The sequence below is a fragment of the Trachypithecus francoisi genome, unplaced genomic scaffold, assembly GCF_009764315.1.
Source record: "Trachypithecus francoisi isolate TF-2019V2 unplaced genomic scaffold, Tfra_2.0 Lachesis_group17, whole genome shotgun sequence".
Classification (NCBI taxonomy): domain Eukaryota; kingdom Metazoa; phylum Chordata; class Mammalia; order Primates; family Cercopithecidae; genus Trachypithecus; species Trachypithecus francoisi.
The window spans coordinates 76,189,156-76,203,240 of NW_022681462.1; the positions used below are offsets into that span (position 1 = coordinate 76,189,156).

The following is a 14,085-nucleotide window of genomic DNA, read 5'->3' on the forward strand; positions in this document are numbered from 1 at the left end:
AGCTAAGTGTGGCCGGGCACAGTGGCTCACACCTGTAATCCCAGCACTTTAGGAGGCTGAGGTGGGCAGATCACTTGAGATCAGGAGTTTGAGACCAGCCTGGCCAACATGGCAAAACCCCATCTCCACTAAAAATACAAAAATTAGCTGGGCGCGGTGGCATGCACCTATAATCCCAGCTACTTGGGAGGCTCAGGCAGGAGAATCGCCTGAATCCGGGAGGTGGAGGCTGCAGTGAGCCGAGACTGCACCATCACACTCCAGCCTGGGCAAGAGAGTGAGACTCCGTTTCAAAAAAAAAAAAAAAAAAATGAGCTAAGTGTGGTAGCGTGTGCCTGTGGTCCCAGCTACATGGGAAGCAGAGGCAGGAGGATCACTTGAGCCCAGAAGTTTGAGGCTGCAGTGAGATATGATCACATCACTGCACTCCAGCCTGGGTAACGGAGGAAAGACCCTGTCTCAAAAAAAAGAAAGAAAAAAAGAAAGAAAAATAAATACATAAATAAATAGATCTGAAATCTGGACGATCATGTGAATATATTATAATTTGGAATGGCTATAAACAAATATAATCTTACCTTGTCCTGTAACTATAACAGCTATTCCTTTTTCCAGTTCTTCAATACCTTTCTTATACCATCCCACAGCTTGCTCCTTCTGTCCTGCTTTAAAATAAAAAATTATTTGCATAGATTGTATGAAGAGTACACTAAATATTGCAAAGCATACTGTTGAGAGATAATACATAAAAAATAGCGTTGTAGACAAGTCTGAGAAACATTACTATATAATTTCTTAGTATTTTTATCATTGTAATGTGTACATGTAACTCCAATATGGGGAATATGGTCATGATGTTTATCAACATTTTAGGGCCGTGAGTCCTTTTTTGCTTATCACCTCATGGTATTGATCCTTATAACCACTAAAATGCTGTATTAGAGAAAGACATTTTATTTAGGAGTTTTTAAGTATATATACTTTTGAAAAATGCAAGTATGATTTCAATAACAATGAAATAAAAAGCATTGTTCAATCATATTCAAATCTGATACAATGTGTTCATTGTTAGGTGCCTCTTCTCTAGAGTAAGTTTTTATTTAATTGATTGCATCATGAGAACTGGTATATGAGATTACAAGCGTGGCATTTAGTAACACATTTCTATTTTCTTTGAACCCAACAACTAGTTTAAAACATTAATTCCTGACACAAGTTAAGTTTTAAAAAGACCTAAAAACTCAGCATAATCAAAAAGTATATAGAATAACTTCTGTAAAGTGATCGTTATACTCAAATCACATTATATTTGAAATTTAATTTTAATTTTTGCTTTATTTCTATTATTATTTTTTTTTTGAGACAGAGTCTCGCTCTGTCGCGCGGGCTGGAGTGCAGTGGCTAGTTCTCAGCTCACTGCAAGCTCCGCCTCCCAGGTTTACGCCATTCTCCTGCCTCAGCCTCCCGAGTAGCTGGGACGACAGGCGCCCGCCACCTCGCCCGGCTAGTTTTTTGTATTTTTTAGTAGAGACGGGGTTTCACCGTGTTAGCCAGGATGGTCTCAATCTCCTGACCTCGTGATCCGCCCGTCTCGGCCTCCCAAAGTGCTGGAATTACAGGCTTGAGCCACCGCGCCTGGCCTATTTCTATTATTTTTGACCATTTGTCTGAATGAAAATTGATTTCTTAGTCTTTCTTTTCTTTTCTTTTTTTGAGCCTCGCTCTGCCGCCCAAGCTGGAGTGCAGTGGCGCGATTCTGACTCATTGCAACCTCCACCTCCCAGATTCAAGTGATTCTACTGTCTCAGCCTCCAGCGTAGCTGGAGTTACAGGTGTGCGCCACCACACCTGGCTAATTTTTGTAATTTTAATATAGAGGCGGGGTTTTCACCATGTTGGCTAGGCTGATCTTGAACTCCTGACATCAGGTGATCCATCCGCCTTGGCCTCTCAAAGGGCTTGGATTACAGAGGTGAGCCACCACGTGTGGCCTCATTTTTTAAAAAACAGTCTTGCTGTCACCCACAATGGAGTGCAGGGGCATGATTCTAGCTCACGGCACCCTCCAACTCCAGGACTCAAGTGATCGATCCTCTTCCCATGACCTTCCGAGCAGCAAAGACTACAGGCATGTGCCACCACACTTAGCTAATTTTTGTGTATTTCTTTTGTAGAGACAGGGTCTTGCCATCTTGCCCAGGATGGTCTTGAACTCCTAGGCTCAAGTAATCCTCCTGCCCTGGTCTTCCAAAGTGCTAGGATTATAAGCTTGAGTGACCACACCTGGCCTCATGTCCCCATTTAATCAAATAAAAATTTCCATACTATTCCTTATAATTATTTGAAATTTCAAAATCAATATATTACAATGACTCTTGATAAAACAGATGAAGTCTATTTGTTTGTTTGTTTGAGATGGAGTCTCGCTCTGTAGCTCAGGGTGGAGTGCAGTGGTGCGATCTTGGCTCACTGCAGCCTCTGACTCCCTGGTTCAAGCAATTCTCCTGCCTCAGCCTCCCAAGGAGCTGGGGTTACAGGCACATGCCACCATGCCCAGCTAATTTTTGTATTTTTAGTAGAGATGGGGTTTCACCATGTTGGCCAGGATGGTCTCGATCTCCTGACCTTGTGATCTGCCCGCCTCAGTCTTCCAAAGTGCTGGGATTACAGGCATGCACCACTGCGCCCGGCCAGATGAAATCTTATAAACACCACACAAACTGCCTAAGAAATGCTGTCTCCTTATGAGTATGTACTACCTCCCCCATTATTCTGTTTCTTCATCCTGAAAATAAATAACCAGACGCACCCACTTAAACAGGTCAATTTCGTACTGTGCCTGGTTGACGGTAGGTGCTCAGTAAGTACTTGATTAAGGAAATGTAAAGAACAGTTTATGAAGACCAGGCACAGTTGACTCACACCTGTAATTCCAGCACTTTGGGAGGCCAAGGCAGGAGGACCGCTTGAGCCCAGGAGCTCAAGTCCAGCTTGGGCAACATGCTGAGATTTTATCTCTACCAAAAAATTTAATAATTAAGCGGGATTGGGGTACACATCTGTGGTCCCATCTACTTGGGAGACTGAGGAGAGAGATCACTTGAGCTGGAGAGGTAGAGGTTGCAATGAGATGTGATTGCACCATTGCACTCTAACCTGAGCAACAGAGCAAGACCCTGTCAAAAAAAAAAAAAAAGAAAAAAGAAATTATTAAGAGTTTGCTATAATTAACTAAAATTACTTGGATGCTCTCCTTCCTGTCTTCCATAAAGAAAATACCTGTTTACATGTTTACATGTATTTTTGCTTTAATTTGAAAAAGGGAAAATTACAGAAAATAGTGTAATAGCATTTGTATTCTGAGTGGCAACAAAAGTGGTAACAATGCCATATTTGGCTTAAAATTTTAAAAACAAAGTGAGTACAATGTAACAAAGAATCAAAAGTTGTTCTTTTTTAGTGCCTCTTCCCATTTCCCATGCTCCTTTTTTTTTTTTTTTTTTTTTTTTTTTTGAGACAAGAGTCTTACTCTGTCGCCAGGCTGGAGTGCAGTGGCGCGATCTCAGCTTACTGCAACCTCCAACTCTCTGGTTCAAGCAATTCTCCTGCCTCAGCCTCCCGAGTAGCTGGGATTACAGGCACGCACCACCACGCCCAGCTAATTTTCATATTTTTTTTTTAGTAGAGATGGGGTTTCACCATGTTGGCCAGAATGGTCTCGATCTCCTGACCTCATGATCTGCCCGCCTCAGCCTCCCAAAGTGCTGGGATTACAGGCGTAAGCCACAGTGCCCGGCTACTCCTTCTCTTCTAAGAAACCTCTATCAAGAATTCAGTGTAGGCCAGGCGCAGTGGCTCAAGCCTATAATCCCAGCACTTTGGGAGGCCGAGACGGGCGGATCACGAGGTCAGGAGATCGAGACCATCCTGGCTAACACGTTGAAACCCCATCTCTACTAAAAATACAAAAAACTAGCCAGGCGAGGTGGCGGGTGCCTGTAGTCCCAGCTACTCGGGAGGCTGAGGCAGGAGAATGGCGTAAATCCGGGAGGCGGAGCTTGCAGTGAGCTGAGATCCGGACACTGCACCCCAGCCTGGGCGACAGAGCAAGACTCCGTTTCAAAAAAAAAAAAAAAGATATCAGTGCATATCTTTCTAGTATATGTTTTTTATTGTCCCTACCTAAATTAGTGTAATTTTTTAAATTTATGTTTCTTGGCCGGGCGCGGTGGCTCAAGCCTGTAATTCCAGCACTTTGGGAGGCCGAGACGGGCAGATCACGAGGTCAGGAGATCGAGACCATCCTGGCTAACACGGTGAAACCCCAACTCTACTAAAAAAAAAAATACAAAAAACCAGCCGGGCGAAGTGGCGGGTGCCTGTAGTCCCAGCTACTCGGGAGGCTGAGGCAGGAGAATGGTGTAAACCTGGGAGGCGGAGCTTGCAGTGAGCTGAGATCCCGGTCACTGCACTCCAGCCTGGGTGACAGAGCGAGACTCCGTCTCAAAAAAAAAAAAAAAAGGAAAAAAAAAAAAAATTTATGTTTCTTTTGAGATCTAGCTGTGTTGCTACATAGAGATCTGGTTCATTCATTTTGACTTCTGTACACCAACCTGTATCATCCTATAACTTATAATTTATTCAACTATTTTTTCTTTTTTTTTTTCTTTGGAGATAGTCTCACTCTATTGCCCAGGCTGGAGTACAGTGGCATGATCTCAGCTCACTACAACCTCCATTTCCTAGGCTCAAGTGATTCTTGTGCCTCAGCCTCCCAAGTAGCTGGGATTACAGGTGTGTGCCACCACACCTGCCTAATTTTTTGTATTTTTAGTAGAGATGGGGTTTCGCCATGTTGGCCAGGCTGGACTCAAACTCCCGAACGAAGGTGATCCACTCGCCTCGGCCTCCCAAAGTGCTGGGATTACAGGCATGAGCCACCACACCCAGCCTCAACCATTTTTTCTATTATGAAGATATTGAGGTTGTTTCAAGTTTTTCAATATTTCAAACAATGCTGTAACATTCTTCTACCTGTCCCCTAATGCATAGTTGCTTCCCCTAATGGACCAGTTTAAGATACATGCTTAACAAATAAAAGTAGGCCGGGCGCGGTGGCTCACGCCTGTAATCCCAGCACTTTAGGAGGCTGAGGCGGGCGGATCACGAGGTCAGGAGATAGAGACCATCCTGGCTAACAAGGTAAAACCCCGTCTCTACTAAAAGTACAAAAAACAAATTAGCCAGGCATGGTGGCGGGTGCCTGTAGTCCCAGCTACTCAGGAGGCTGAGGCAGGAGAATGGTGTGAACCCGGGAAGTGGAGCTTACAGTGAGCCAAGACTGCGCCACTGCACTCCAGCCTGGGCAACAGAGCGAGACTCTGTCTCAAAAAAAAAGAAAGGAAATAAAACTAATGAGTCATAGCTTGTCATATTTTCTCTATTCACCAGAAAACCACAAACTGCTTTTTAAGATTGCTTATTCCAGGTGGGCACAGTGGGTCACGCCTGTAATTCCAGCACTTTTGGGAGGCCCAGGCAGGCCGATCACCTGTGGTCAGGAGATGAAGACCAGCCTGGAAAACATGGTGAAGCTCCACCTCTACTAAAAATACAAAAATCAGCCAGGCATGAGGGCATGAGTCTACAGTCGCAGCTACTTGGGAGGCTGAGGCAGAAGAATCGCTTGAACCCGAGAGGCAGAGGTTGCAGTGAGCCAAGATCATACCACTGCATCCAGCCTGGTCAACAGAGCATGACTTCATCTCAAAAAAATTAATAAATAATTTAAAAATATATAGAGATATAGTAGATAGAGTCAAATATAAGTTTTGCCAAATAATTGAGAGATAATTGGTAAATAAGAGTATAAAAAGATGCTCAACATCATTAGTTGTTAGGGAAGCACAAATTAAAACCAGAAGATACAACAATGCACCCAATATTGAATGACAAAAAAAAAAAAGAAAAGAATATAAAAATACCAAAATACTACAAGATAAAGGGTAATGGACCTTTCATATGTTTGCTGGTAGGAAACAAAATGGCACCCAGTTGGAAAAAGAGTTTGGTAGTTTCTTATTATATTAAACATATATTTACCATATGAGTCAACAATCTCTTCTTCTACATATTTACCCAGGAAAAACACAAACTTCCAAGACCTGTACATGAATTTACAGTACCTTTATTTATAAGAGTTAAAAACAGGAGGATGGGCATGGTGGCTCACACCTGAAATCCCAGCACTTTGGGAAGCCAAGGAGGGTGGATCACTCGAGGTCAGGAGTTTGAGACCAGCCTGGCCAACATGGTGAAACCCTATCTCTACTAAAAAAATACAAAAATTAGCTGGGCATGGTGGCAGGCTGGAGGGCAATGGCGCGATCGCAGCTCACCACAACCTCCGCCTCATGGGTTCAAGCAATTCTCCTGCCTCAGCCTCCCAAGCAGCTGGGATTAAAGACATGTGCCACCATGCCTGGCTAATTTTGTATTTTTAGTAGAGACAGCTTTCTCCATGTTGATCAGGCTGGTCTCGAACTCCCGATCTCAGGTGATCCACCCGCCTCGGCCTCCCAAAGTGCTAGGGATTATAGGCATGAGCCGTCGTGCCCCACAGATCTGATTTTTAAAAAGCATGACATTCCAACATTTAATGTATAAGAATATCCATTTGGGCTTGGATTATAACATCAGAACAACAATTTTGATTACCACAGTAAGATTAGAAGAGAGCTAGAGCCAGGTGCTCGAGAGAGAGAAAAGTATTATTTTTTAAATTATCAAAATAAAAAAAGGAGAGAAGCCAGCAGAGATGAGCCCAGCATTTGGAGCACTTTTCTTTTTCTTTTTTATTTATTTATTTTATTTTAGACAGAGTCTCACTCTGTCACCCAGGCCAGAGTGCAATGGTATGATCTCGGCTCACTGCAACCTCTGACTCCCAGTTCAAGTGATTCTCCTGCCTCAGCCTCCTGAGTAGCTGGGACTACAGGCACACGCCACCACGCCCAGCTAATTTTTGTATTTTTAGTAGAGACGGGGTTTCACCATGTTAGCCAGGATGGTCTCAATCTCCTGACCTCATCTACTTGAAGTGATTGCGAACTCTGAAAATGGTAGAGAAACTAAGCAGAGCTTTTAGCGGACTCATGGAACAAAACAGAAAAAACGTGAATTTCAGAGCATGCCCAGGAGGAGAAGCTGTGGCAAAAAAATTTTGGCTGGGACCCTGAATAAATTAAGAACTGAGCCACGGCCGAGTGCAGTGGCTCACGCCTGGAATCCCAGCACTTTGGGAGGTCGAGGCAGGAGGATCACAAGGTCAGAAGATCGAGACCATCCTGGCTAACACCGTGAAACCCCATCTCTACTAAAAACACAAAAAAAATTAGCCAGGTGTGGTGGCATGTGCCTGTAGTCCTAGCTACTCTGGAGGCTGAGGCAGGAGAATCGCTTGAACCCAGGAGGCGGAGGTTGCAATGAGCTGGGATCGTGCCACTGCACTGCAGCTTGGGCAACACAGTGAGACTCCATCTAAAAAAAATTTTAATTAATTAATTAATTAAAAAAAGAACTGAGCCAGACCGTAAAGAACTCGAAACACATATTCAAATTATTTCAATCCCTTAATGTAGGGGTTGGCAAACTACAGCCCATAACTTACAATGATTACCCTTTAGATACATTTATAGCAGAAAATCAAATCTTCCTGTGGTCTCCAGTGCAAAAAAGGCCTCCAAAATCCTTTAACATTAGCTCCCAACAGTTCCTAGTTTCTCATACACATTTCTCTTTTAACTCTATGACCCCAAATAATACTCAAATTCAACTGAGACTACATCAAATCAAGGAAGAATTTGTGTGGCAGAAACAACCACTTGTAGTTTAAATTATTAGCCAACAGTGTAAACTACATTATCTAAGGCATGCCTTAGCAAATTATGGACCAAGATTAAATCTAGTAAGCTGCATATTTTTGTACATAAAGTTTTACTGGGTCAAACTCACCATATGACAGGGTTGAGCAGTTATGATGCAGAGCTTAAAATGTTTACAAAATTGATAAACATAAAAGCAACCCAATTAAAAAATGGGAAAAGAACATTAACAGACATTTTTCCAAAGAAGATACACAAATGGTACATAAGTATATGACAAAATGCTCAACATCGTAAGTCATTAGAAAAATGCAAATCAAAATCACAACAAGATACCACTTCATACTCTTTAGGATGACTATTATTTTAAAAAATGAAAAATAACAAATGTGGAGAAATTGGAACCATTGTACACTGCTGGTGGGAACACGAAATGGTGCAGCCGCTATGGAAAACAGTTTGGCAGTTCTTCAAAAATGTAAAAACAAAGTTACCATACAATCCAGTAATTCTACTCCTAGGTATATATTCAAAAGTACTGAAAACCAGGACTTAACCAGATATTTACACCAATGTTCATAGCCACATTATTCACAATAGATGGAAACAATCCAAACACCCATTAATTAAAAACGTGGGCCGCACACAGTGGCTCATGCCAAGTTGAGTGGACTGACCGCACCCAGGAATTAGAGATGGTGAACCACATGGCAAAACCCCATCTCTACAAAAAATATAAACATTAGCCGGGCATGGTGCCGCATGCCTGTGGTCCCAGCTACTTGGGAGGCTGAGGTGGGAGGACTGCTTGAGTCCAGGAAGAGGAGGCTGCAGCGAGTCGAGATTGTGCTACTGCACTCTAGCCTGGGTGACAGAGCAAGACCCAACGTCAGAAAAAAAAAGGTGGGGGTGGGGTGATGGGTGTACGTGAGTTGGAAAAAAACGAAAAAAACACTTTTTTTTTTTAAGAATGGGTCTCACTCTGTCACCCATGCTAGAGAGCAGTGGTATGATCTCACTGCAACCTCTGCCTCCCAGGCTTAAGCGATTCTCCCACCTCAGCCTCTTGAATAGCTGGGACCACAGGTGAGCACCACCACACCTGGCTAATTCCTTTTTTAAAGACGGGGTCTCACTATATTGCCCAGGCTGGTCTTGAACTCCCGGGCTCAAGTGATACTCCTACTTCAGCCTCCCAAAATGTTGGGATTACAGGCATGAGCCACTGCACCCAGACTAAAAAACACAGTTCTAATCAGTGATATCCCCCTTTGCTTTACTATATTACTCTATTAGCCACTTATGAAGTTTTGCAGATTGTAGAGAGGTGGAGCATAGTGGTCCACACCTGTAATCTCAACACTTCAGGAGGCTGAGGTGGGCTGGCCACTTGAGCCCAGGAGTTCAAGATCAGCCTGGGCAACATGGTGAAACCCCATCTATACCAAAATAAAAATAAAAACTAGCTGGGTGTGGTGACATGCACCTGTAGTCCCAGCTACTTGAGGGGCTGAATGGGAGCAGGAGATTGAGGCTGCAATGAGCCATGTTCTTAACATTTCACTCCAACCTGGGTGACAAAAACAAAAAAACTGAAAAAACACAAGGAAGATCAAATATATTGAAATGAAAAAAATTCCAAAATATGGTAAGTGAAAAAGATTGCTAATTGTTTTGCACATTTTTTTCTCTGATGAATATTTATGTTTATATAAGTACAAAAAGTTAAGAAACGGCCGGGCGCGGTGGCTCAAGCCTGTAATCCCAGCACTTTGGGAGGCCGAGACGGGCGGATCACGAGGTCAGAAGATCGAGACCATCCTGGCTAACACAGTGAAACCCCATCTCTACTAAAAATACAAAAACTAGCCGGGCGAGGTGGCGGGCGCCTGTAGTCCCAGCTACTCGGGAGGCTGAGGCAGGAGAATGGCGTAAACCCGGGAGGCGGAGCTTGCAGTGAGCTGAGATCTGGCCACTGCACTCCAGTCCGGGCGACAGAGCGAGACTCCGCCTCAAAAAAAAAAAAAAAAAAAAAAGTTAAGAAACTTATTAGTAACCATTTCCCTTACTGCAAGGTTAAGGAAGATTTTCACCTTCCATACTTGTGCACTATTTTACTTTATTTTTTAGAGACAAGGTCTCACTGTAACCCAACCTGGAATGTAGTGCCATCATCAGAGCTCACTGAAGCCTTGAAATTCTAGGCTCAAGCAATCCTTTCACTTCAGTGTTCTGAGTAGCTGGGACTAGAGACATGCACCACTACACTGGGCTAATATTTTTTAATTGTTTGCAGAAATGGGGCCAGGCACGGTGGTCCACACCTGTAATTCTAACACTTTGGGAGGCTGAGACGGGTATATCACTTGAGACTAGGCATTCGAGACCAGCCTGGCCACCTTGGTGAAATCCCATCTCTACTGAAAAATACAAAAATCAGCCAGGCATGGTGGCACATGCCTGTAATCCCAAGCTACTCAGGAGGCTGAGGCACGAGAATCGCTTGAACCTGGGAGGTGAAGGTTGCAGTGAAAAAAGAAATGGGGTCTTGCATATCCAGGCTAGTCTCGAACTCCCAGCCTCAAGTGATCCTCCTGCCTCAACTTCCGAAAGTGCTGGGATTACAGGTGTGACCCACTGCACCTGGACTGCATTATTTTTAGTATGTGTTACTGTAGAAACAACAGAAATGCTGATATTCATCTTTAAATAGAAGAGATAAGCATAATAGATTAACTTGCAAATTATCTACTGTATATTTTCTTTCACATATTAGTGAGACTCAGATTGCCACAAGAAGGGTCAAAACATGGGTAGCTTGGGGTAGAGTGAGAGGATATGTGTTTGCAAGTATGTGAGTTAGAAGGCAATGATTTAAGTCCTTGTTCCATCATTTAATAGCAATATGACTTTGAAAAAGTCAGTTAATCTGTCTGGGCTTCAGACTCCTTACTTGAAAAGAAAATATTTCTTTTACCTAACTGAGTTGTGGCAAAAATCAAACAAAATAGGGTATATGATGATACTTTAAGTAATAAAGTAGTATGGAAACACTATTTTTAGTATCTTTATTATACTTAGTAAATTTGTTCATTTAAATCATCCTTCTCCCGAACTGTGTGCAGAGTTGTATATTCCTGATATTTGCTCATTTATGTTACATAAAGCCCACTAGCTTTACTTACCTATTTAATCCTTAAGTATTCTCACACAAACCATTCCAAGGAACAAATATAGCCATTTTCCTACAACAATTTTCTGATGGCAACTTGCAAGTGACAAAATTAGCAGAGTAACAGATATCTAAAAATCTCAATTAAGGCTGGGTGCAGTGGCTCATGCCTGGTAATCCCAGCACTTTGGGAGACTGAGGTGGGTGGATCATGAGGTCAGGAGTTTAAGACCAGCCTGGCCAAGATGGTGAAACCCCGTCTCTACTAAAAATACAAAAATTAGCAGGGCACGGTGGCAGGCGCCTGTAATCCCAGCTACTCGGAAGGCTGAGGCAGGAGAATCGCTTGAACCTGGGAGGCCGAGATTGCAGTGAGCCAAGATTGTGCCACTGCACTCTAGCCTGGGCGACAGAGCAAGACTCCATCTCAAAAAAAAAAAAAAAAAAATCTCAATTAAGCCAGGTACGGTGGCACACACCTATAGTCCCAGCTGTTTGAGAGTCTGAAGTGGCAAGATCACCTAAGCCCAGGAATTCAAGTCCAGCCTATGCAACATACATTGAAATGGGAATAGTCCATTTCATTAAGGACTACTGATTATGGCCCCTGTTCTCAAAGAAAAAAAAAAAATCTCATGGTAGACTTTCATGGTGTGTTAATCCCCAGCAAACTACATGGACCACAAAGCATTATAACCACCGATTAATGCAGGGATGAATTACTAACAGCCCCTGATTAATTCTCTCATAGTTCACTATTATAGAAAGAGTGCTTTCTACTCTAATTTGGTTAAAAAGGCCCAGTGCGATGGCTCATGTCTGTAGTCCCAGCACTTTGAAAGACTGAGGTGGGAGGATTGCTTGAAGACAGGCATTCAAGACCAGCCTGGGTAATATAGTAGGATCCTGTGTCTACAAGAAAAAAAATTTAATTAAACATTTAGTAAAAAGATCATATTTGCTTTCACTATCAAACTTAAACATTTATTTCCAAGGTAAAGAATTATTTTCCCTGTTAATTTGGAAAGTTTTAAACCCTATGTAAAGACATCATTCTAGTTTTTGACATTTTCTTTGAACCTTAAGAATGTCACCTTGGCCGGGTGCGGTGGCTCAAGCCTGTAATCCCAGCACTTCGGGAGGCCGAGACGGGCGGATCACGAGGTCAGGAGATCGAGACCACTCTGGCTAACACGGTGAAACCCCGTCTCTACTAAAAAAATTACAAAAAACTAGCCGGGCGAGGTGGCAGGTGCCTGTAGTCCCAGCTACTCAGGAGGCTGAGGCAGGAGAATGGCGTAAACCCGGGAGGCGGAGCTTGCAGTGGGCTGAGATCCGGCCACTGCACTCCAGCCTGGGCGACAGAGCAAGGCTCCGTCTCAAAAAAAAAAAAAAAAAAGAATGTCACCTTATTTATCTTCCTCAAAAAATTTTTGTGGCCAGGTGCAGCAACTCAAGCCTATAATCCTAGCACTTTGGGAGGCCGAGGCAGGCAGATCACACGAGGATCTGTGCTCTCACTTACTGAGGACCTATTATGTGCAAGCACTAAGCATTTAAAAAACATCTCAGCATACATAGTTAAGCAACTTGCCCAAGATCCTACATGGTCAGGACTTAAATGTCAATTTTGATAAGAAGCCCCACAATTCAAAAAGGGTAAAATTTGACCCTCAAAGCTGAGAAAGACGCCAGGTGCAGTGGCTCATGCCTGTAATCCCAGCAAGATGGGAGGCTGAGGCGGGTGGATTGCTTGAGGTCCGGAGTTCGAGACCAGCCTGTCCAACATGGCGAAACCCCGTCTCTACTAAAAATACAAAAACTAGCCGAGTGTGGTGACGTGTGCCTGTAATTCCAGCTAGTTGGGAGACTGAGGCAAAAGAGTTGCTTGAATCCGGGAGGCAGAGGTTGCAGTGAGCCGAGATTGCCCCACTGCACTCTAGCCTGAGTGACAGAGGCAGATTCTATTTCCAAAAAAAAACAAAAAAAACCTGAGAAAGAGAAAAGCAGCTTATTACATCCAGGAGCTGGCCTACTACTATAAGCTAAACCTTGGTATTTGACCTGGCACTTAAAGAATATCAGCACGAAATAAAGTCACTCTGTGACCATGGTGCAACAAGACCACTCTACAATTATGTCTAAACACAGACAAAACATGAACACTGAACACTGAAATACCAAACATTCCCCTCTTCCAGCTAATGAGTGACCCCTGCTTCTCAACCACTACAGCTTTAGACCTCACTCTAGTCTTCTTCTAGATAGGTTTTATGATATTTATTCACAGAATTATTCCCAGCTCCTGGTAGCATCCAATTCAGAGTAAAACCCTGCTTCCTTAAACCCTCCTTAAAATCACCAAATAAATGAGCCCAAATCCTGTAAGATCTTTCTAATACCCTTTTACTATGATGTACCATGGTTATTATATATGTGTGTTCTCCCTGGCTACAGTGAGTAATAAACCCCACTTGCTCAACCATAGACAGGTTTGTTCCTGGAGATCGTTGACTGGAGGGCATTGACAAAGCCCACTTACGAAGTTAATTCTCTCCCTCTGCAGGAGAGCAGAAAAGTTATGTAAGTAAGTACAGCATGTCTACAGAATATCTATACAGTTGTAAGACATTTAATAACCTCTAAGAAAATCACAGATTTTGACATTTTTCTTTCCTCATTAACTAGAATGAGCTGCTGAGATATGACTGTGTTCAAAGACATTTTATTGTATATGATGTCTAAGATCAGCAATTGTTAATAATTCACAAACAAGAGGAAAAAAAAGGCTACATCAGCATATTAACAGCTTCACTGGCTTGGCAGGACTATTATAGGTCAAGACTGAAGAAAACTGGCCAGGCATGGTGGCTCATGCTTGCAATCCCAGCACTTTGGGGGTTGAGGTGGGAGGATCGCTTGAGCTCAGGAGTTCAAGACCAGCCTGGGCAGTACAGCAAGACCCTTTCTCTCTTTTCCTTAAAAAAAAAAAAAAAAAAAAAAAAAAAAAAAAAGAGTGAAGAAAACTAA

General features: G+C 43.0%; 1 protein-coding gene across 7 annotated transcripts in view; it reads right to left on the minus strand.

Annotated features, from left to right (window-relative positions):
• The window catches only part of SPAST (spastin), an 87,418-nt gene that overhangs the window by 62,611 nt on the left and 10,722 nt on the right, over positions 1-14,085 (minus strand). For 5 of the 7 annotated variants that reach the window (XM_033176110.1, XM_033176106.1, XM_033176105.1 and 2 more), the window contains exon 2: positions 579-665. In XM_033176110.1, the coding sequence (XP_033032001.1) occupies positions 579-665 (87 nt within the window). The remainder of the gene's footprint in view (positions 1-578; positions 666-14,085) is intronic. The other 2 variants (XM_033176107.1, XM_033176104.1) reach the window with 1 other exon arrangement.